Here is a 23,914-nt window from a genome sequence, read left to right on the forward strand (position 1 = left end):
GAGGACGATTATATATACGAAATAGTTTTAATTCGTAGAAATGTGATGATAGATCATCGTATCGTATTCGTGCTTTTCCGTTTCGATCAATTCGGACAATTTAATTTAACTTTCCCTCTTCTTCCATTCCATCGAGATCAAACTCGTATACAAAACCGAACGTAAGGTTTTTAATTAAAAAATTTCCCGACCCGCTAATTCCCTACATATTTAAATTCCTTCGAGGATCGATCAACTCGATACGTTTCAAACGAAACGTGTATTATTTTCAAGTATAATCGTACTATTATTCGCTCGCCAAATAAATATTTCCGAGCCCCACTCTTTCGAACCAGCAAACTGATAAACTGCTAAGAATCAGTCGTATCGTATTGTGCCGTAGAAATAACAGTTCCATCCCCAAACTATCCCTTAATCGAACAATATCAACTCCAACATCCACTCTCGAAACACAATAACGCACAAGGAAGAACGAGAACGACGACCGTCCAGCTTTTCCCACTCCAGGCCGACCCTTCTTCTCCTTCAAATAATTGCTCCATCGTCCCTCTCCCCGTATATATCCCTCTCAAGCATCCCTCCTCGATCATTCGTCCGGCCACTCATCCCTCCTTCGCTCGACCATACGGGGGAGAGGAGGAAGAGTAGCGAAGGAAATAAAGCCACGATTGAGTTTTTCGTGCGCGAGTTCACGGCCGCGTGACATTAATGGGGTGGACGGAAAAACTCGTTGGGGATGAAGTTTTCACGCGACTCCACGCTCTTATCCCTCTTTCTCTCTCTCTCAAGCGTGGTTCCTCGTGGCAGAAGGAAACAACCCTTACCGGTGGCCGCTCGTTAATTTCTCACCGCCTGTTGGTTAGGAAAAAACTTCCCTCCTCTCGACGTAGTACGATTTAGATACATGGGGGATATAATTTGAATATACCGTGCAATGGAAACAGATGATCCACCGAAGGTGGATTCGAGAAAGTAGATTCTCGCCTTAATAACCGTAATTATCCCACCCCGGCGGTAGCGATAAACATCGACCATCTCCATAAAACGAGGGAGAAAAATCCGCTGTACATCCTGCTTAACAATTTTTCACAAGCTCCATTTACATATCTCGAAACTCGTCGCGACCTAATCACCTCCTCATCACTTTTTTAATCGCTTCGAGCGAATCGTTGTCGAAGACCAAACCAACCCTCGTGCATGTTGCATTAATATGCAAAAAAAAAAAAAAAAAAAAACGTGGTATTTTAAGATTCGTATTGTTAATGATTTGCGATTTATGCATCGGTTGCCGCCAACTTTCAATCGATCGACGTACAGGATAGGATAGGATGATCTCGTCGTTAAAGCGTGTAATTTTAATCCTCAATTTCAATTTTACTTTCTCTCTCTCTCTCTCTCTCTCGCCGGCTCCGTTAAATATGTACTCTTGTTTCCAGGATCGCGACTCTTCCCCGGAGTCTCTTTCTCTATCCGTTACAGGCAGAGGGACACGGCGCATGTAATTCCAGATTGTTTGTCCAACTACTAACTAGTTTCCAGAACGGGTGCAGCTGGCGCGGCGAGTCGTCCCGATTGTCAAAGCGAATTACCGCGTTGCGGAACGTTTAAATCCCGCGCCCTTTTATGACACACTGTTATATTTAATTCCAGCCAGTTCGCGTGTTAACTTGTCAAGCTGGGCGCGAGAATGATCAAAATCACGTTAAATCGACTAATTTCTAGATTCTCCCTTCTGTTAATTCTATTTCAAAAATACACGGATCTCGGCACATACCACGATCTCGATTCTTAATTATTATCGATAACTTTGTTCGAGAAGCTACTCCTCCAGCATTCAAATTACAGTGCACTGTTCAAATATTTGAAGAAGCAATTGTATATTTTTGCTCGAAAGAAATTTTCGACAAACTTTGGTTTGCAACAAATCTATGTAGAAAAGTTTAATAACTTTCGATGATTTTTGCTTAAAATTTTTCGTTTCGAGCTACGACATCAAAATTATCGAATCGATCGAATTCCATCTTCGCGAGCTTCGAGACGAAATTTTTCCGAATTCTACATCCCTCGTTAGTGAAAACAAAAGCAAACACGGATCGCATCGGATGCCGAAACGAGGTGTTTCGATCGGTCTCGACATCATTTCCGTCGCCGCGACGCCGCTGACTGTTTAAACCGCTTAACCGGTTCAGAGCTGGTCGGCTAAATCCGCTAATGTTTCGAGCCTGGTATATCGATGCGGTCAATTAACCATTTCGCTGGCTTAAACGATTTGCCTGGTTACCTTTTTGCTCGATTTACCGTCTCGCGCGTCCTGTTGAATTTTCGCCATGGAGGCGCCCCCGCTTCCCTTCGAATTTCGTTTCATGCAAAATTTCGAGAACCGTGCCTCCTCGTTTCCGGCAACTTTTTTATTCTTTTTTCTTCTTCTTCTTTTTTTTTTTTTTTACTTTATTTTTTATTTCGCCGGAAAATTTGCTCGATTCGATGTTTATCCGCTCCTCCCCGGTCCAATTAACGCGATGTATATTCGACTCGGTTTAATGTTGCCCAGTTGCGAGCCCCGGTTCGATCCCCGACGAAATAAAAGAGAATTTTTCGTGTTTGCCCGCGTCGTAATTAGATGAGCGTGGAAACTTTTATTAATTAACGTACCCTTGGGTCGTTCCGTCCAATGCGAAACCGAATAAATTCGGCGATTCGATTCGAGTTTGTGCTCGAGTTGTGCTGTCAAAACGCGATAAATAAAATGTCGACCGAGAGATCTTGCCGCTGGAGAACGATTGTAATGTCCGTCGAAATTTGATTCAAAACTTGTTAAGATATATTTTAATACCATTTACCAGCCACGTTTATTCCGTTTATTGGAATTGGTGAACCGAACAGACTTTTTTTTATTTTTTGTTACCATTAAAAATTGGCAAGAAATCTTATTAAGTTCAATTAGTTTAAATTGTGTAAACGAAATGACGGATACCGAGAACGTTTATTGAAAATATCCTTGGTTCAAGATTACAACATTCCAATTTATCGATAACGAGATACGTACAAGTTACTTTCTCATATCTCACAATTCAATTACGATCGTATTTTTATACGCGAGTGTGAAACATTCCTTGTTAATCATCCTCATAATACACATAACTTACGCGTTACATACGAATTTCAATATATTGGATAAATAGGACGAAGAAATGATTAAACGTACCGTTAATTGATAATTAATTCCTCGTATCCGCATCTTCGTTTTTCTCTTTCTCTTTTTTTTCATTATCCGCATACTTATTAAACTATTTAGAAAATTAGAAACAGCGTTGGAACGCAGGGATGGCAAGGCGGAGGAGAGCGTAATTTCTCGTTTATAAGCGGCATTTAACCACCGTGTGTGCGCGTGTGTGTGTGATGCGCGCGCTCGCTCGCATAGAATATGAATTCAGTAACGAGCATTTTCCATGGAACACTCGCTCGAATGTTATTCGCCCCGGTCGACGTCGATGGCCGAGACGAAACTCGAGAACGCGCTCTTTTCACCCAGGTATCCGGCCAGACGAGGGGTCAGGTAACGCGGTTACCTGATGTGAACGTTTGCCGAGGGTAAAACCTCGCCCCTTCCATACCCCGCCTACCACTCCCCGCCACCTTTCTCACCCCTCGTTTAAAGCTGGAACCCGCTTTTAATTCTCGCGCTTTGACGCCAACGCGTTAATAACCCTCGCGCGGCGAGATACAATGTAAACAGAGAGCGAAAATGTTTCTATCGTTCGTGGAGTGATATACTACTCGACCGGTGACAAGAAATTTCGATGAAAAGAATCGACAGATTTATCTGTCTCTTTTAATCCCTGTCGGCCCATGCTTCGTTTCGGGAATGAACGATTAGAATTGTTTAGACAGAGTTATTTAGACAGAGAACGAAAAGGAAGGTTTCTTCACGATTCTGCGAAAAAAAATTTCCTCCTCCTATTTGCAAAAATTGCTCGCCACGATTGTATTGTAAAAAAATATCGACTGTACTCACTTTACCACCTTATCTTGCTCGTGAAATCGAATTCGATCCGCACGATGTTCCTTTCATCGCGTGTTCCCTGCGTATAACAAAAGTACGACAGACCTCGCGTCGCGAACAAACACGAACCGTCGAAAAAGGATCGATCGCCGATAAATAAATCGCTCTTACATAATCGTTGGAACGCGCGTACAAGCGCGTACAAGAACGAGAGTTGTTCGTGCGGGATTCCCCGCCGAATCCAGACAACATGGTCGACCGCGGGTTGAAACGCCAAACTCGCGACCCGAAAGCGACAAGGTTGTTCCAGTCGTTGGAACGCGACCACGGCCGCCTAGCTTCATATCGGTGGTGGGTGGACAATTGAATGCCGATTTCCCACCGGGCCAATCGCCGATTCCATCCAATCGTAATATCGTACGGAGTGTATACACCGTGTACATCCTGTATACTCGGCCTTTGTCCAAGGGGAGAGGGGAGGGGATGGATGAAGATAGAGAGAGAGAGAGGGGGGCGGATAGACTGTGACTAGATTTCAATCTGCGCGCGCTCGCGCGTGGGCCGCGACCTAGCTTAACCCGGCTGGCTAACCTTCGCCCGTCCTGTGTATTTTAAGCGTATTACGCGGCCAACCCCTCCCAACCCCCTGGCCTTTATCGCGGCGCAAACCCTCGTTCGGTCAATTTCGAGCCCCGACTTTTTCCACTCGTTCGATCCTGCCGCGGGAGGGGTGAAAATATATATAAATCGCGGGTTCGAGTAATATAAAAAAAAAAAAAATAGGGTGGAATTTCGAGTGTTATTTATTATAGTTTCGCGTTCGGTCCGAATGGAAAGGAAGAAAAATAGAACGAAGCGGTGGTGAAAAATAATAATGAGAGAGGAAAATTTTGTTGCAACGGAATGGAAAAAAGAAGAAGAAGAAGAAGAAGAAGAAGAAGAGGAACAAGAAGCAGGAAGGAAAGTTGGGATCGCGAGCACAGTACACAGAGCGGACAGTTTACGGTTTTCAACAACATTTTCAACGTTTTCGAGGCCGTTGCTATTTAAATATCACCGGCAGGGCGAGCAAAAATTTATCACAGTCGGGGCGATTTAAACGCTGCTCGCGGAAATAGCTGTAGCTGTGGTTCGGTTCAAAGCGTTTCGGACAAACGTAGACACTAATACCGGACACGTTTCACCCTCTCCCCCCGTTGAATTTTAACATAAACAGAAAAAACATTTTCAACTATTCGCCGGGGAAATAATCCACCCAACGAATCCACCCTTTAAACAAACCTCGCGATCAAAAAACGTAACGTGTTTCCTCTTCCATCTTTGAATACCTTTCTTCTCCATCCCTTCGTTTTCGATGTGGAGGGAGACAAAAAAAAAAAAAAAGAAACGAGAAAAGTAGGAAGAAAAAGAAAAATTAGATTCAACCCGTGGAGAGAAAGCATCATCGACCCGCGAGTAATTAAATCTCGTCACGTTTCTGTTTCCGTGGAATGAGCGGAAACTGGGAAAAAAAAAAAGAAGGGAAAAAAATCGTGTCAGCCACGGGTGACCACGAGACGATAGGGGCGAGTGTCTCGTTTGTATGTACGGTCGAGGCCGTTCCATTTGTAGAAAGTAACATCCGCTCGGCCGAGGGGTCCGTGATTCAGGTCGAAGCAAGATACCAGTGGTGGTGGTGGTGGTAGTGGGCCGACACTGGCAGTCGAACGTGCCGCTGTTAACTGTTTCCGGGGAGTTAACAAGGTTTCGAATCCGCGACAGAGTGCGGGACAATGGGACGACATTAGAGGCCACCGTCTCCGGACACCTAAACCTAACTCCTATTCCGGTTACTCGAGCTGCATTCCCCCGATATCCTCTCCTCCCTTCCATCGAGACCTTCCCCTCTTCCTTCAAATCTTTACTTCTTCACGCGGACCATTATTCCACTCTTTTCTCTTCTCTCCAAGCTCTCTCTCTCGCGGCGACGCGTATTCAGAGGAGAAGCCAAGCCCCCGACACGTCTCCACTCCATTAAATCCAAATAAAGCGACACCCACCACCCGGTCGATAAATTCGTGTACGACGTGCCCTTCCACAACGTGTCCCTTTTCTCCCCCAATCTATGGACGCGCCCGGACACCCCCGTATCTCCTCGTCGCCAGACCGCATCATCTTCCTTCTGCTCCTAATTGTCGGGATCCACGCGTGATCCGACTACGCGAGATATATATCCTCCCGCTTGCTGACCACGTCCGCTAAACATATCGGAGCCACGGCTGCTCCAACAACCGGCTGTCGAAACTGTTGCCGCTACCGGAAGCGCTCAAGAGCGAGCCAACGATGAAACGTCCACGAAATTGCAATCTCCGATTCCATGGAAACCCAATTTCGCGATATCACATTACGGGAATAATATTCTTTGGATTAGACCAACTTTGAAGCCGTAGATTAAAAAAAAAAAAAAAAAAAAAAGGAAAAGAAAAATCAATAACTCGATTCCAATTCGATTTTACCGATTTAAATTCTCGAGTTTGAACAAGATCCGGGGCGAAATCCGAGGATTTTTTAAATCGTGAGTGAACAACACGAGGGCCAGAAGAAGTTTCGAGGCGAATTTGCCCACGACACGTAAGAAAACGAGCTCGATGCAGGTGGCGCAAACGTGTGTGCGAGAGAGGGAGAGACTTCGCGACAAGTGGCCTGGCACGAAAATTCGAGAGTAACATCGCGTTATACACCGTCGTTGTTGCGGATGACTTTCTCCCTCTCTCGTTCACCCGCACAACTCCGAGGTGGTTGCGAGATGGCTTTGTGCGGCGTGCATAAACTCGGCAGAGTGGTTTCGCAGTTTCATTAACGCGGCAACTTAAGCGAGCGTGCACCGACTTACCGCTAATTCAAATTAAGTCGAGCAAAGCCACCGGCCGATACGGGTCGTTTAATTAGCCGCGCGCGAGCGGCCAACTGACTTATTGCTAGTCCACATCTTGGAGACCGGCATCCGTCTTCCTCCCTCCCTCTCTATCCTCGAGAACGTGTCCGGCTACGAATCCTCGGCTAATTAATAAAGTAAAAACTCCTCGTCTCCGGTTTCATCCCCCAAAGGGATTATCGAATTTTAAGCAGCTTTCCCGGACGAGATCCTTCTGCGACACAATGGACATCCTTTCGAGGAGGAGCCTTTCTCGATTGTGCAAACGTCCGCGTGGAAATTTCGTTGAAAAAAATTTACAAATACACGCATATTTTATATATATATATCCGGCTCGAAACGATTTTCCTTACTTTTTTATCATGATTTAAGATCCGATTGATTAAGCGTTTTCGCCGAATGGGGTGGACGAGTTAACTCGAGAATTCGTTTATGGATCGTGTCAAAAAATCGAAGAGAGTTCTCTTCTCCTTCGCAATTTTTCTTCGAAAAATCCATCTTCTATCTCGAAATGCTAATGTTAATCGATCGAAACAATTCACGCGGTATATTTGGAAGGGAGGGAGGTTACTCTAATGACTAAGCTCGCGCGCGAGATATCGCTTAATTTATATTAAGAAGTTTCGCCTCCTTTGTAATGCTGCGCGATTCAACTCGACTCTCGTGGAGATGCATATTATCATCACCGTGAAGTTGTTCTACTCAGCTTCATGAAAGACCTTCTACGATAGAGAGATGGTAAACGTGAAAACGTCCATCCCGTAATTTAATTCCTAATTAACAGGGATGCGCGAGAAAATCATCTCGGATACAAATGGTTCAAGCCTTGGTGAAACGTTCCTTCGAAAACTTTCAGAAAAATAGACAAAAAAATTTGGAAAAAATTTTCCACAAATTTCCGACAAACGTGTAAAACACAATTGTCCATTTGAATCTGCAACAACAAAACAAATCGCTCCATTAATCTTCTCCTCTGTCAAATGGTCAACTTGTTTATGGATCCAAAATTTAAATTTATCTTCAATCTCGCACACCTCTATTAATCACGCACACACACGTAAAAAAAAAAAAAAAAGGAAAAAAAAAGAAACCAATTTCAACCAGAGTGTCTGAAAAAAAAAAAAAAAAGAATATTCGTGCGAAACAGAACAAGAGAGAAAGAGGTTTCGAAAAGAAAGGTTCTTTTCTTTTCTTTCGGAAAAATCGGAGAATCGGGAACAGTTCCAACGCGAGGAGAGAAACGCGATGACGTTGGCGCGATTCGTCGTCGGGCAAAGCCGATTCTGATTTCCTTGGATCGAGAAAGAGGAGGAGGAGGAGGAGGAGGAGGAATGGTTGCATCCCGGTTGGATCCCGATTAATTAATATCCGTGCAATCAAGGTATTGCCGCGTCGCTTGGCTCTCGACTCGTGGTAGCTGCGGATGCGAAAACGATCCATCCCTTCGAGGGATTCTGCTAGAGATACGTAACCACAATTTACGCAGCGGGGAACAAGCTTGTGCAGTCGCGGTGGGATGAAAGCTGTCCTCGTTTCGACGGGGTTAAGACGTTGGATCTCGTAGTCGAGCGAAATGTCAGCTGGCACCGATACACCTGGGGAAAGGACCGCCGGTGTCACGTCGAGACGGTGAAGGAGACAAGAGATCAAAGTTAACCGAGATGATTTATTCAACGACTATATATATATATGGCGAATGTGTCACCAATTCGTGTTGCACGAACGTTTGTGAAAATGTTTCGGATGTTCAAAGAATGTCTCGCGTTGAATTTTTATCGTCAGAGTGAGGGTGATCTTCTTTCATTCGAGGATCGACTTTGACGACGTTCATCCGACGTTGAATATCTGATTATTTTATTCGTTAGAGCAATCTTGATAAACTTCGGTATTGAGAATGTGGGGAGTATTCAAAAAACACGTTCCACGTTTTTTTATTACAACGACGAATCTTTTGGGATTTTGATTTGAAAGGACAAAGGATCCTTGCCTGATCGTTGCCTGGCTACGATATCTGGGCAGCAAAATTGAAAATATCGAGAGATATTTCAGGAAAGACTAATCAATCCGTCGAGAGGTATAATAAGAAGAGACTCTTCCTCAAATAGTGACTGTTGCTAATTAAACATCCGAATCGTCAATGGGCTATAAGCCGGATGAATTCGCGAATATTTCAGCGATATTTTCCTCTCCGATATTCCGGAGATTTCTCGAATAAAATATCATAAAAAAAAGAAGAAGAAGAAGAAAAAATTGAGAAGGACGCGAGAGAACAGCCGTGGATCGATTTTCGGTTCTTATTTCGCTACGGGTAAACAAGCGTCACGGATGTATTACCCATTCCCTGGATGGATCTTTTAATATTCGTGGTGTGTATATATATATATATATATTTCTCACAACGAAGCCGAGTTTTATATTTCTGGACGATGATTTGCCAAGCTAATATTATATCATTCCTCGGCTCGAGCGAATAAAACGAGGCATAAACTTTCTGATCGAATTTAATCCGTTCGAAGTGTTGCGTCGTAGAAATTTTCGTTATGCAGGAGACGTGTAAAAGAGAAAGGGGAATACAAATGCTACGAGTCTCGAAGTGGATTTCCTCTTTTGAGGAAAGATTATGGAAATGGCGATGATTTATCGTCTATGGTCAAATTATCGCAAACCTTGCTGTTACCAATGTAAGCGAAGATGTAAGTACGATGATTACGTATGTGCGTCTCAAACGCGAGAACGTTCAAAGTAACCGTTCGTGTTCCAATTTACCTCCGTAATATAGAGCGCATTTCTATAGCGCAAGACCTCTGTCTCGTTTCCAAAGATACGACGTATTAAGGACATAACGGAGACGGTCTTGAAAACTCATTATCTTGACCCGAATTTCTCGATGAAACACAATTAGAAATCAGACAGAAAATAGAAGATACTCCTTCCTCCATAACAAGTAAAAATGTAACAAAATTCGAAATGGCCAAAGTAAAAGAAAAATTATTAATAGATAGAAAATTCTTTCTCATCTTTTTTGTAGAATAAGAAATTTTTATCCGTTTAAAAGCGAATCATCATCCAACAATAGAATTCAAAATTAATAGAATTTTAAACTTGTCGCGTCGAAACAACTCGAACAGAATAAAATGGCGATATTCCACGCGGTTCGAGCAGCGACGAAAAGGCGGCGTTTATCAAACGTTCCGCGCGTTTCCCCTCGTTTCTCTTTCTTTTTTTATTTTTTTTTTTTTTCTCGAGAACCGTTAATCTCGTAACTCGTGGGCGGTAAATATCTCTCCCACGGGCCACATTTCCGTCGTTTTATTCGATTATCAGTGGCGATCGAACAACGGGGCGGCCACTGTATATTTTCATCTGGTAATTTACGAAAGGCGGGCGTGCAGTTGCGCACGTTTCGCAATTCATAACTTTCGCAGTAAGCCGTTGACCGACGAAATTGACGACCGGCCTGCGACGAGTGTCACTGAACGTTTTTCCATAAAATGATACACGACCGGCGAAATTGCGTGATTGCGCCCATTTTCCCGCTTCGACCATCGACCAAGTTTTATCTGCCGAACCTTCTTTCCTCCGACCCATGAAAATTAATGCAATTGTTGAAGTTGCGGTCGAAAGGTGAGTGAATCAATTTGTTCGTGGAATAAATTTGATTATGGCGAAATTCTTCGAATCGCAAGCAAAATTTATGATGCAATTTAACAAATTAGGAAACCAACTTTTTCTTCAATAATTTAATTAATGCGATTACATCGACTCGACAATATCGCATAAACTTTAGAGATCTTCTAGACATCGTTCACCGATCTTTTACATCCGTCCATTTGATTTTCTCCATGAGATATACCGGCAATTGCTAAGAACTTTTATTAAAAACTGTTGCACAAAATATCAGAATATCAAATCACGTTGATAAGAATCGAAATTTACGAATAAAAATGTAAAAAAAATTTCTCCACTTTTCTCCTTACCATATTCTCATAAAGGTGTCGCTTGTCTCTTAATCCTTTCTCACGCTCGAAACGAAGTAAAATTCTAAACGATGAGAGGAAACTTAGTCGGAGGAAAGAACGGCGGAAAACGATGCGATTGAAAGGTTTGAATTCCAGGGGACGGAGAAGCTCGTGGCGGCAAAAGGGGGGTGAAAACTTTCGGGATATCGATCGGCGGATATCGAAGGGAGAGAAGGTTGCGGTTCTGCGATCGGCCGACAGAGGCTGTATCGATCATCAGGGATGGCCGACAGCCGGAACTGGTCGACGAAATTACGTTTCATCGATGCAAACTTTACGTCCCGAACGTGGTAACAGATTGTAGCGGAGTGGCGTTTACCTGACCGAGGCATCGGTCACAGGTAACGATCGCGTGGACAGCGGTTATGCGTTAAATTTTATAGTCCTATAGTGTGATAAATTTTACGCCCACGCGTGTATGATTCCTTCACCTACATCCACGCATTACCGTAAATCGTTGCCTCGTCGAGGGTGGTTGACGGAACGTATTTTAAATACGTTGTATACGGTGCATTGCCTCTGTTCTTTTTTTTGTTCTTTTTTCACAAATCGAAAATTGTTTCTACTAAATTTTGACAAGATCACAGAAGATATGCTTCACAAATTATTTTGACGAATCGTTTCGCAAGGAACGATTGTTTGTTCAAGATTTTTCGTGACATTTCGATTAATAATTGTAGAGATGTATTCCGAAATATTCTAAGTCACTGGGCTGCGTGATGATATGAATAAGCGGAAAAATAAATATATATAAAAACAAAGGCAAAACAAGTTTTCAAACAATAAAACCAAACAAAGAGAACAAGTCTGGAAACGAAAAGCAACAAAATGTAAATAAACAAATGCAGTGTAGACAAATAAACAAGCAAAAATTCCTGACAGATTCTAAAAATATTCCTTCTTAGATTTTTAGAATTTCCTTCTCCAAGTAGCGAGAAAAGCTTCGAGGATTTCTTTTCGTTAAATAAAAATCGAGGGGATTGAAACGAAAATGAAAACGTAAACGGACGAGGAGAAAAACTGTTGAAAGATCGTAAATCGCGTGTTATAAAGCAACCTTCCAGACTTCCTTTATTAAAGGAAACAATCGAGGGAGAGGTCGAGATGGATACGTCACGGATACGTACACGGTCGCAACGATATCCCTGTCGTTAACGTAACGGGCATTATCGTTGCTGTCGGTTCGACAAACCGTAGCAGAGCGACCTGGTGTAACGATATTAGAGGATAATGGAAGCTTGCTCCACACGACGACCTAGACGACGTGGATTTCGTCTACACGGTCTGATAATAGCCGCCCTGAGCGGCGGCCACCGCTCGTGCACGCGCCACTTCGTCTCCCCGCGACTCGCGGCTCGATACTAACGAGAAATGAGAATTTTTTTTCAACCCTTTGATACTTTCCCCCTTTTTTTTTGTTCCTCGCTCAGCGTGAGAAATCTCGACAACGACTTCAACCCTCCATTGGAAATGGAATGCCTTCAATTCTTTTGTTAATAAGTAAGTAGCTATATCTTCGATATAGTTTTGCTACGACTCGTGGACTGGAATTAACATTCGAAAAATGACGTGTAATTATTCACCTATTCCACGGACCATCGATATAATTTCCTCTTCATCGAACTCTTTCTCCACGCGCGAAAAATTTCGACAATGACTTTAACGTGTATAAATAAATTTAGTAGCTGTATATATCTTCGATATACTTTTGCGTCGCGTTAAATGAAGAATCTTATCCACGATCCACGCGATCCACGGGAGTTTAAATTGAAAACGAAGCTACGACTCGTGAACCGGAATTAATATTCGAAAAATGGCGTGTAATTATCCACCCACTCCATCGGCATAATTTGATCGAGCTCCTTGTCCACGCGTGAAAAATCTCCACTTCGATCCTTCGTTGGAATGAGTAATTATAGCTGCATACATCTTCGATATAGTTTTGGGTCGCGTTAAATGGAGAATCTTACCCACGGGAGAGCAGATTGAAAACGAAGCTACGTGGACTCGTGGATTAATATCGCGAAACGTTAACGAAACTGTAATTATCCGTCCACTCCACCTGGGTGGAATAATTCGAAATTGGGATTAAAAAGGGATTATACGCGTGTTCGAAAATCGGACAGCCAGGCCGAAAGACATCTCCTTGCGATTCTCCGTAATCACCGGGCGCAGACAATCGTCCTGTTCCGGACGAGGAAACAAAAGACAGAGGACAACCGACTTCCAGGTTGATTCGGGCTCATTAATCAGCTCGGCCGGCATATAGGGCGCAATTATCCGACGGTAATTAACTTCGCAAACTGCCCCCGCCTGCAAGTCTGGCAAGGCGCATGGAGGGGGAAGGGTCGGCGAGGGGAGGGAGGGATGGTTGATGGCGGGTAAGGGTCGCGCGGTGGTGGTGGCGTCAGCAGCAGCGGATGGTGGATGGCCTCCGGATGGAAGGTTCTTGGTGGGTTCCAGCCTGATGGAGCTGTTCTGGAATTATACACGGGGGTTAGCCCTGAAAACCAGCCGCCAGCTTTTGCTCCGGAAACTAATTTAACTCTCGCATCCTCTCTCCCCGCCGACCAATGGGGGGCGGCGTACAACACACAGTCGAACCTCCCCCATCGACGATCTCCAACCTCTCCCCTCTCCTTCCCTGCTCATCTCTCGCGTATAGATTCCGGGGCTCGCTGGGGTGGGATGTGTCTATGTTCCGAATGAATCGAAACCCGGAACGAGTCGTGGAAAAGGTAAGCATATCGCGTGTATACCGGTGTACAGAGGCGCGCGTTTCGTTCGAAACATTCGAAAGAGGGAATGGAAAGTGTGTCATGGATCCGGTCAAAGCACTCGATCCGCAGCAGTTGCGGATTGCGAGCTATCTTGTTTCGAGTGGCCATCCACGAGTGGCATTAATTAAAGGGCTCGCGAGGTGTAATCGAAAGGGACGTCTCGCTTTTGCTCGATTCCTTGATAAAGTCGATTCCAGAATATCGGATGAAATTATAGCGTGAATGAAATGATATCCGTAATTCTTTTGGCGAGGATTGTCCTGACGAGGATTTTCATGCCTCGCGTCGTTTACTTGGATTGACGATTAATAGCTTGAATTCTTTGATGTTTTTTTTCCCCCTCCCCTTTGTTGTCTTTAACCTTCATTCGTATGTCTTATTTTTCTTTATCGATATGTTTTTAAAAATTCTCCCTTCTCGTCGTCGTTTGCGATTAATTTTACCATTTTCACTGTATATATTTACTTCGGGGGATCGGATCATGCTTCTCCTTTTCTTCGAATAAAGATTTGTCGGGAATTTTTATGCCGCGACAAGTATACGTATTCAATTGTTGTAACGGAAAAATAATTAAGCAAGCAAGAGTATCTAATTTCACGGTCGAATGGTAGACGAGAGTGAGCCGGGGAACGCGTCACGGGGGCCATTGTGATTCCTCGATATTCGTACAATTAACAGGTGATTTTAATTGGATAATTCGGATCCGGTTCTTTCACCGGTGCACTCTTCCTTTTAATGGAACCCATCCTAAAACCTGACGGTTCGCGTTATGGAAGCCTCCATCTATTCAGGTCGCTCTCAGCTGTCTGCTAATTCAATTAGCCAATTTTCATTGTACCGTTCACGCGTCTACCGGTCTGTTTTAATTCGTGGATAGAATCCATGAACGATATCCTTTTCCACCGTCCGATCCTTTCTTTCCTTTTCCCTTTTTCCTTTTTTTTTTTCCCCTCCCCCTTTTTTTCTCTCCTTCTAATGTCTGAGTACGTCCATTTCGTGTTTGCTCTCGGTCAACTACGAGCCTCTTCGTTCCACGAACTTACTGTATTACGGCCACGCCGTATTCCATCTGGTGGCGGCGCCGTTATTCGAGTAAAATGCGGGCATAATACCACGCTTAAAATTCAAGGCTGAAAAATTTTCCAATTTTTTTCGTTTCTCTCTTTTTCCTTTTCTCTCGATAGCTAAACAGGAAATAAGTAAATGTAAATGTGGAAAAATTCTATTCTATCTAGCCAGGAGCGATACGCGAAGGAAAGATACGCAAGGAATAATGGATGGGAAGGCAGAGACCCAGAGAAAACTAAGGAATAATCGATCTTTATACGTTATATATTGCCAAAAGAATGGGGAAAGGGGAAGGGGAAAGAGCGGATAGCGCGCCAACAAAGAGAAAATATCGAATTATTATCCGCCAGGATATCCGCGAGTAAAATGTTCTCTCACAGATGTTCTCTCACTATGCGAGGAAGTCTTCATTTTCACCAAGGATGGAGGACGAAGAATTACGCATTCGATAAATCGTAAATATCTCTTCCGCTTTCTATCGACATCCGAACATTCCCTGGATCGAACGTGACGCGTTTTTGAAATCGATGGAAATTCCTCCATGATCCGTCGAGGAAATTTTAACGCGAATCGAGAGAGCGCGTTAAGAAACGCATTCTTATTAGAATGCAACCCAGTTCGCACGCCACGAGAGCAGGAGCTTTACTTAGCCGTTAAAGTATCTACTTCTACACCTACCTTTCTCCTTTTCTACCCTTAACGCACCATTTCTCCAGTTGGAAAAAAGAGCCGTCGATAACACGCTACGTACGTAAGTTGGGTAAAAAAGCGGGGCTGCGAAAGTTGAACTCCTTCGAGGATATTGATTCGAGGAAAAGTTGGGAAGGAACAGGCTCTTGCAGGTAGAAGAACACGGAGGGAAGAATGTTTACACACGGGCCACCGTGTGTCGTCCTCCCCTCCCCCCCTCCCTCCCCCTCTTGGAAACAAGCTGTACCTGTTTGTTATTGCTCTCTCCCGTGGACCGGTTTCTTTAATTTCCGACGATGGATGTGCGCCGGGTTCGAAGATAAACGGTCGCCACGAGGACGACAAACAGCGGAAGAGCGAGAACGTTGAATATTTGACGAGCAAACTCCGGATGAATTTAACGACCTTTTCCCGCGCCCGCTGTTTGCCCACCGCGTCCCTGCCAATTTTTAGGCCGACCCGTCAACTGTCCACGGCTACAAGCAATACAGGATAATGGGAGCGGGGCTCGAAAAATACCATTGAAAAAAACTGGAGCGACCAACGATTGCTGCTGCGTCCAGATAAGATAAGAACACGCCACGCTTCTGATTCCCTTTTTTACCCTCCTCTCGCGCGCGTATTCCCCGGCGCTGTTCTGTTCCCCGGGAAGGGAAGGCACGATTTCCTTTTTCCTTCGTCGGCGGAAGACGAAGGCCGGATAAGGAAAGAGGGACGAGAACCAAGTCCCGTCGAGGGGATTCGTCGGTGGAGGGGAAGATAACGGGGGGAGCTTTATTTACGAATTCTCTGGAAGATGCGGCGAAAGAGAGAGAGAATAGGTCGGACGAAAGGCGAGTTTCGTTCGCGAAGGGGGAGGAGGATCTGCGAACGGAGACAGTTATCGAGGGGAAGGAGGGGAGGAAGAAGCTCTATAGAATTAAGAGCCCATTAGCCTTTCATTAACTCGACGTTGGATCCGCGGAGGGATACTCTTTTCTAACCCCTTCTTTGTGGCCGTGTCCCTCGCAGCGAGCAGACAGAGGGGAAGCAGCGTCTCGATGAAAACTGGATCCATTCAACCACCGCCAAGCCACTTACCACCATCTGGTGTACACGCGAACGAGTCTCCCCCTTCCCTATTGTCTCTCTTCCCAAATAGGGAAGAGAGATCGCGTTGCGAACGTGACAGCCTGTTCAGATTTAAAAACGGCGATCGAGCTAAGGAAAGACGAAGAGAATTTGAAGAGTTGCTCTTTAAAAGGAGAGGATACGTAGAGACTTCACGTTCGAGATAGGGGAAATTTAGCCTGAAAAAAACGTGGAAACGATTTCTATTCATAGATTTATATCTCTGAAGACGAAGGAATCGGGGGAGGAAGAGAGAGATTTCGAGGGGAGGGAAATTGAAATTGGAGAATTGAAATCGAGGAAAGAGGGAGCGTGTCGCGACGCGACGTGTGTAACCGCGGCGAGGCTTTTCTCCGACGCGTTTAGTCGTCATTCAATTAGACGATAATTGACTGTCAAACTCGTGGCACGCCGGCGCCGCGCAGGCTCGTTCGACTGTAATGCCAGAAACGGGTTAATTGCGTTATGGCTGTCATTATCTCGGTCGCTGAGCATGCAGCTCTCGAGAGGAGCGCCATCCACGAGACGCGGCTTGTGCACGTAATCCCGGTTACGTTTCGTTGGAACGTTTAGTTCGGCTAAACGTTCAACGAGAGACAACAGGAATTTCGCCACGTTTTATTCGATTTTGTGATCGATCAGTTTTTGAACTCGGTTTTTCTTACCGACAAACCCCGCTCGTCGAATTTCACGGTTAAATGCAAAACACATTTACCGGGACAGACGCGGGGAAATTCCTGAAATTGCCACACCTACGACAAAATTAATTTTAATTCCTATTTTAAAACGGAAACGTAATTATACATATTATTAATTGTATCTTTATAAATGCGATTAATTATAAATGTAATTACTAAATGTAATTATAAGCGTAGATATTTATAACTAAATTAAATGTCCGTGTATTCGTAGCAAAGATTATAAATGGACTCACGATCCGTTAACCTACATTTTTTTTTCTTTTTTTTTTTGATGCTTGAAATGCACTGCTACGCCCTGTCCGGAATCTGGAATAGGCCAGTGAGACGAGATATATAAATATATATACGAATGATTAAAAATTAATCCCTCTTTTTATATCTAGGAAAACGTGTCGTAGAAATAGAAAGAAAAAAGCGATTTAAAAAAGCGATTTCGAATGATCGAAGTTATAATACAACCTTTCAAATTTCTCCTAATTTTAATCGAGTTTTAAATTCAATCACCAATTACGTTCATCACCCTCTTCGAGAAAAAAGAACATTTCTCTCCCAATCCGACTTTTAAAAGATCCTCCAACCGCGTCGATCGATCGAACACAGATTCTCCCAAGTTCCATAATCTTCTTCTCGACTCTAACTGACAATGTTTATTTTCGCTCAAAGAGGATTATTAATCTACGCATTCCGACCGAAGATATCACGGCTCGGCGACATTTTAACACCCACCACCACGATGATCCATCTTGCGGGCGACGACAAAAACGACACGTTCTCGGAATAAAGTCAGCCAACGGAACAGGCATCGCGAAAGGGCAAGGCGGCGGCAGTCGACGCGAGAATCCCCCGTTTCACGGGGACAGCGTTAATTAACGTTCTCGCGTTAGTCGTTGGGTCGATGCGTTTTCCGCTTTCACGCTCCTCTGTTTTCGGGAATTTCGTCCCGTTACCCTGGCGACGTTCGGTCGAGCAAGCCGCCGCCGCCGCCCCACGAATTAAACGGATAGCGATAGAGACGATGGAACAACTTACCGGGATCCGAGGAAGGATGAGCCCTGGTGAGTCTGCAGAGTTGCAGCGGCAGATAACGCGTATCCGCCCGCGGTGGTGATTTCGGGGGCGGCGGTGTCGCGCTGAGAAAGCCGCGCTGCAACTCCCACCCCACCTCCTGGATGATCGACGCCTTCCTGAAGTACGGTGTCACCTCCCTCAGATACTTCACTGCAACGAAAAATAAATAAACAAATAAATCAGAGCAATTCGGATTTTCGCCAGTTTCGAAACGAAAGGGGAGAGGGGGGCCGTCGATCGAAGCTTCAGAAAGGACGATTTCTGATCGCTTTTACGATGTGGAGCGCAGATGTTTGGATTTCAAGAGTTTCGAAACGAGGGTGGTTCCGTCGATCGAATTTTTCATTTACAAGCTTTAGATAAGAAGCTTTGGCGTTATACGGATGGAGACGGGGCGTAAATAAAATCGGTAAGATTGTCAGAGTGGCGAGCAAAAGTTTCTTTCGAAATCCGGAAATCAAGACGGACGATTTCTCGTCGCTTTTACGGCGTCCAGCCACGAAATTTGCCGTTGAACAGAGAGGAGGAACACCTATCTCGCCTCGTAAATCGTAGCGGATCATCTCCGTCTCGCCATCGAGGCGTCTGCGAGATACGTACGCGGTCACGTACAGACCGTTTCAGAATCCAATTTGTCGTTGATGTTTCGACGGTCGCCGCGCCACCGATGCGATTACATACAGGACAAACTCGTTAAAGTTCGAAGGGAGACACACGCGAGGCTGGAAAAAGGGGGAGGAACGCGGAGGTGCAATCCTGGGAGAGCTAACCGAAACGTGCACAGGTACACAGCCTCGAACGGCAGGGAAATCGTAAAAATCCCGGTCGTAAAGTCGGGATACTTGTGCTCCGAGAGAGAGAGAGAGAGAGCTTAATATCGAACCGATCGAAATTTCCAACCTCCTCCTGCTCTAGGATTCTAGTTACCGAAATTACCGATCCACTCGTCGAGCAAATGGCGGGTTTACGACCGGTTTTGCTTTTAAGAGCAATCCGGGGATCGACGGTTGTTTCCGCGCCAACAACGCAGCCGTTCTTCGTTTATGTGGATAGATTCGACGCGAAATTCGTCGTCGTCGATGATCAGCGATGCTCGTAGCAGCATTGATAACGCTCCATTGATCGTAGACTCTAATCATCGGCCTCGGCCGACTTTTCTTTACCGTAGGGAACGGCTGGTTCCAATTTCAACGATGCCCATTGATAAGCGACGAGGAACGCGCCGTAATGCGAGTAACCAATCCCGTGGTGCAAACAGTCATCCATCCATCCATCCATCCGATCACTGACTCGTCGCATTATTAATAATTAGACGCGATCCGACTGTTTGTCCCCGATTTCCATCCGATTGGATTACCACCGCAGAATTTCCACTTGTGTTCCTATCGTTCGAATAAATTTCACGTTGGTTTCGCTCGATGGAAGGGATGGCTCTTAGACAATTCGCAAGATCAACGAATAGAAAGTAGTTTCTCGATTATCTTTTTGTTATAAGGTATAAAAGTTCATTGAAATTTTACCTATAATTTTATTATTAAACGTTGCTGTCACTATTCCGTAGATGACATTCTTTTGTTTATCTTCGATACGCGATCGCCGGTTGTTATAAAATATATCCATTCAGTTAAATCAGTATATTTCTCATTTATTGTTCACCACTGCATAACCAACCAACACTTTTCTCTTTCTTTCTTCTCAGAGTCACGTCGTCGCGATTATGCCTCTCTCTCCCTTCTCGCGAGATATCTCGACCGGCGAAACGAAGTATTTTCGAGACCCGAATCGTGGCTTTGCGCCGGACCAGTGCAGAATCGTCGAGGAGGGGAGTGGGTGAAAATATTCGAGGGGAATATAGTTGGCAATTTTCGGACGACGCGGGCGGACGAGCTCGAATCCAACGATTGCCCATAATTTTCGAACGCGCGTTCGAAGCCTCGATCGAGCGAATCGGCCCTTCCATTCTTCCGACCAGTAATTTCCCTCCTCCTCCTCCTCCCCTTCATCCCCCTCGATCGAACACGCGGCCGTTAACGAAATTCGCGACAATTTTCCCGCGTGAAGCGAGAATATTCCGTGTTCCGACCGATCTCCACAGATCCGCGAGAAAACGAAGGAACGAAGGTTGATGAATCCTTCCGGGGGCGACGAGGGCAAACAGCCAAGTCTGTTCCGAGAAAGACGCTTCGTTTCGTCTCGGAGAAGAGGTCAAGGAGGGAGAGGATGTTTAGAAAGTGAAATACGCTTTTTCTATTTGCCGTATCTCGAGAGAGAGAGAGAGAGAGAGGTGGTCAAAGGATGACGTTCAACGTTGACGCCACTTTTCGACGGACCATTAAAGTAATTAAGAGGATTCGCCCGGGAAAATGCGAATACCCGGGCTGAAGCTCGAATGCGGGGAATGTATCGTGTTTTTTTTTTTTTTTTTTTTTTTTTTTTAAATTCTGAAACTGCTGTGCTGCCTGGTTGAAAAAGCTGGACTGGAGCTACGCGCGCTTGTCGCCCAGTTGTGGACCACCGAATAACGAAACGATAAATTAATTAAGCGGGCGCGGGGCGCGGGCCGGGATGTTGATCAATTTTTGCGGTACAATTCTACTTGTTTTACGGTTTGGAAAGGTTTTCGAAAGGGAAGAGAATCTTGCAACGATACCTTTTGTTAGCGACACTGCTGAGAACAATTGGAATTTCTGTTATATCGTATACGTCCAAAATGAATATCGTCTGTTGGGATAGCTTCAAAATTAGAGATACTCGGAAACGGGACCACATTCACAACAGGAATAACCACGCCGCCTCTAATCTAATCTTTGACAACTGTCCAAGAACAACTTGGATAGATGGAACGTTGATTCTCCACGGGGAATCGAATCAATTCTCGTGTTAGGACCGATTAAAATCGCTCGAATCTTTCCCAACTTTCGTTCGACACTTACGAATCCGTTTTTGAAACGGATAGGTCTGCGTCAAGATTTACGGGGAGAAGCGATGTACAAAAGGGGGTCGAGAAAGAGAATCGTGGAGAATCGGGTGCAGAAAAATAGAGGAACCGAAAGGGGACGAAAAGAGGGCCAATCGAGCTCCAGGGACGGCTTGGAAATGGAGTGAAACGGATAAACCGGAAGTCGATCGCTGTCCGTTCTCGACGGAAGATATTTTTAATATCCGCTCGTCTTATCCCGCAGCCCTCGACACACACACACACACACACACAGCTCTCGTGTATATCGAAGAAGGGAGGAGGAGGAGAAAAGGGAGAAGACTTGCCTCTATAAGAGGAATCATCTCGTATTGAAATTGCACGGAAATTTATCCGAGATCGTAACCCGCATGCATCCATGTACCCCTTCAAAGTTCGAATTCCGATGAAAAATGGATCGTTCCGAATTTATGGAAGCGAACAATTGATCCCGATGAAAAGCAATATTTTTTCCTTCGCCTCTTTTCGTTTTGCCCGAATTTTCCATTCTTTTTTTTTTTTTTCGAGCTTTTTGGTATTCTTCTTCAATTTTTTAATAATAAACGACAGATCGAATTTGATAGAGGGATCGTTAAGAACGATTCCGTTCCGTGTTGAACAAATTTCACCTGATAATAATTCGATCGAATTCTCTTCTCGAAAAGCATCGTTGTTCGAGGTGGAAATTAAAAAACTCGAATCCAAGCTATCCGTTAACGTTCAGAGCCTACGGAATAATAATCCTCGATACGAGTTCGTAACCTTCAAAAGCGTTCAGCCGCCAAAGCTCAGGGAAATCCGCGTGTAACTGGCGTGTGCCATTATTCAGGCGCACAATCGCGCGTGAATCGATACTCGAATCAATGCGCGATCGACGTCGAAACGAAGTCGTTCCAACCGTATAAACGAGACGCGAAACGTGAACGCTTTGGAGAGCGTTCGCGCTGTCCGATCTTGCGATCGACAACAACACGTGGTAAACGCCACTTTGCGCGAGAACACAAATTTTTACAACCACGAGAATCCTCCTCTCTCTATTTACGAGTGTTCGACCCCTCCCTTTCTCCTCTTCCTTACGCACACCGATTTATTCCATTTCCAAGCCGCGGGTAAAAATGTACAGATGATCTTGTTCCCATGAACGAGCGCCTATGAATATTGAACGATATGCGAAACGCGAGAACAAGCGTGTCAAATGTGCGTGAATTTTAAGTTTCTTTTTTTTTTTTTTTTCCCTCCCCTTTTTTTTCTCGATATCACGTTGTAGAAGATCGCCATCGTTGAAATTGAATCGAAAAACTTATAATATATATAATAAAATATATATATAATAAAATTAATTCTGTCGTATTGAATACAACATTGTTACATTGTTGAAAATCGTAATAATTTTCTAATGATTTTATTAAATTTGATAATAAATCTAATCACTGTTCACGGAGAGAGAGAGAGAGAGTTTAGAATAGAAAGAAGATAGAAATTGGTTCCGATGGTTGAGGTTCGATAATTTGGAGAAAAATTTTCTCTTTGCATTTCGTTGGATAAAATAATAAAAGATCCAATTATCGAATCGAGGCCAAAGATTTCTTTCCCCGAGTGTAATATCAGATCCGGTAAATAAGACAGCGTTATCCCTTCTAGATTGCTGAACCTTATTCTCGGGATAAGTTTCGTTAGATTAAACGGTTAGCTCGGCGAGATTTTTATTCTCCGGACGGATACCTGGCGAGAAGAAGATCCGTGAATCTACCCCTTTTTCGCAACTCTCGCGTAATCGTATGATTTACATTCAAATTTCCTCCGCGAGCAATACGGCCTATTCTTCGTCCAAATTTATTCCGTTGGATCCGGATAAGATTCGAGCTTATATCGTAAAAGATGGAACGTAAAATCCTATCTGAGATATGTCTCTATTTTTTCAAACCCTTGTCAAATTATTCGAAATTATTTAAAAATGGAACAGTAGCCGAGAGGGGATAACTGTCGTCGAAGATTTCACATCATTAATTCCAGATCGTTCCAAACGAAGAATTTACAAAGGTAATATTATGTAAATTCGTCGAGAGGAGGAGGAATTAAAACGTGGAGATTGATCGATTTCCATCCATGTTTCAAACATTTTGCTTTCGATCCATTCCGTCTTTTTATCTACTCGTCTCTTTTCCGGATGTTCGTCCGAAGGAAAAATGTGATACGTCAAAGGAGTACTCGTCCTTCGACCAATTAAAGGGAGAAACAGAGAACGCTTCGCGTTAACATCCTGATTAATCGAGAAATTTAATCAACTAACTTCACGAAAAGGGCTAACACGAGTGGCAGCCATTTTAGAAATCTGAGAAACCCGAGCGACTTGGTTACCCGGACAAAGAGCAATCTAAGAGCGGAAATCGCGCAATTAAAGAGGAAGGGGGAGAGGGTTTGCTCGAATTTTACCCGAATCGCCAGACTTCTCTGTTCGAGCGAGAATAAAAATCCGAAGGAGGGGGTCGTTTTCTTCGATCAGGGTATATATATATATATATATAGATATATATTTATTCGAACGAATCACGTCCGCGATGAGCAAGGAAATAAGGAAAAACGAAAATGAACGCCATCCTCTTTA

The 23,914-nt window shown here is 44.2% G+C and overlaps 1 protein-coding gene across 7 annotated transcripts in view; it reads right to left on the reverse strand.

The window, feature by feature from the left end:
* LOC100872388 (beta-1-syntrophin) overlaps window positions 1–23,914 on the reverse strand; it is a 214,788-nt gene that overhangs the window by 36,630 nt on the left and 154,244 nt on the right. For all 7 annotated transcript variants that reach the window (XR_015293938.1, XR_015293939.1, XM_086913763.1 and 4 more), the window contains exon 3: window positions 18,315–18,503. Coding sequence is in view for 5 of the 7 variants with exons in the window: in XM_086913763.1 (XP_086769889.1) it covers window positions 18,315–18,503 (189 nt within the window). In the remaining 2 variants the exon portion in view is untranslated. The remainder of the gene's footprint in view (window positions 1–18,314; window positions 18,504–23,914) is intronic.

This window comes from Apis florea, unplaced genomic scaffold (genome assembly GCF_048593485.1).
Source record: "Apis florea isolate Af1SG1 unplaced genomic scaffold, ASM4859348v1 contig_3515_pilon, whole genome shotgun sequence".
Lineage (NCBI taxonomy): Eukaryota > Metazoa > Arthropoda > Insecta > Hymenoptera > Apidae > Apis > Apis florea.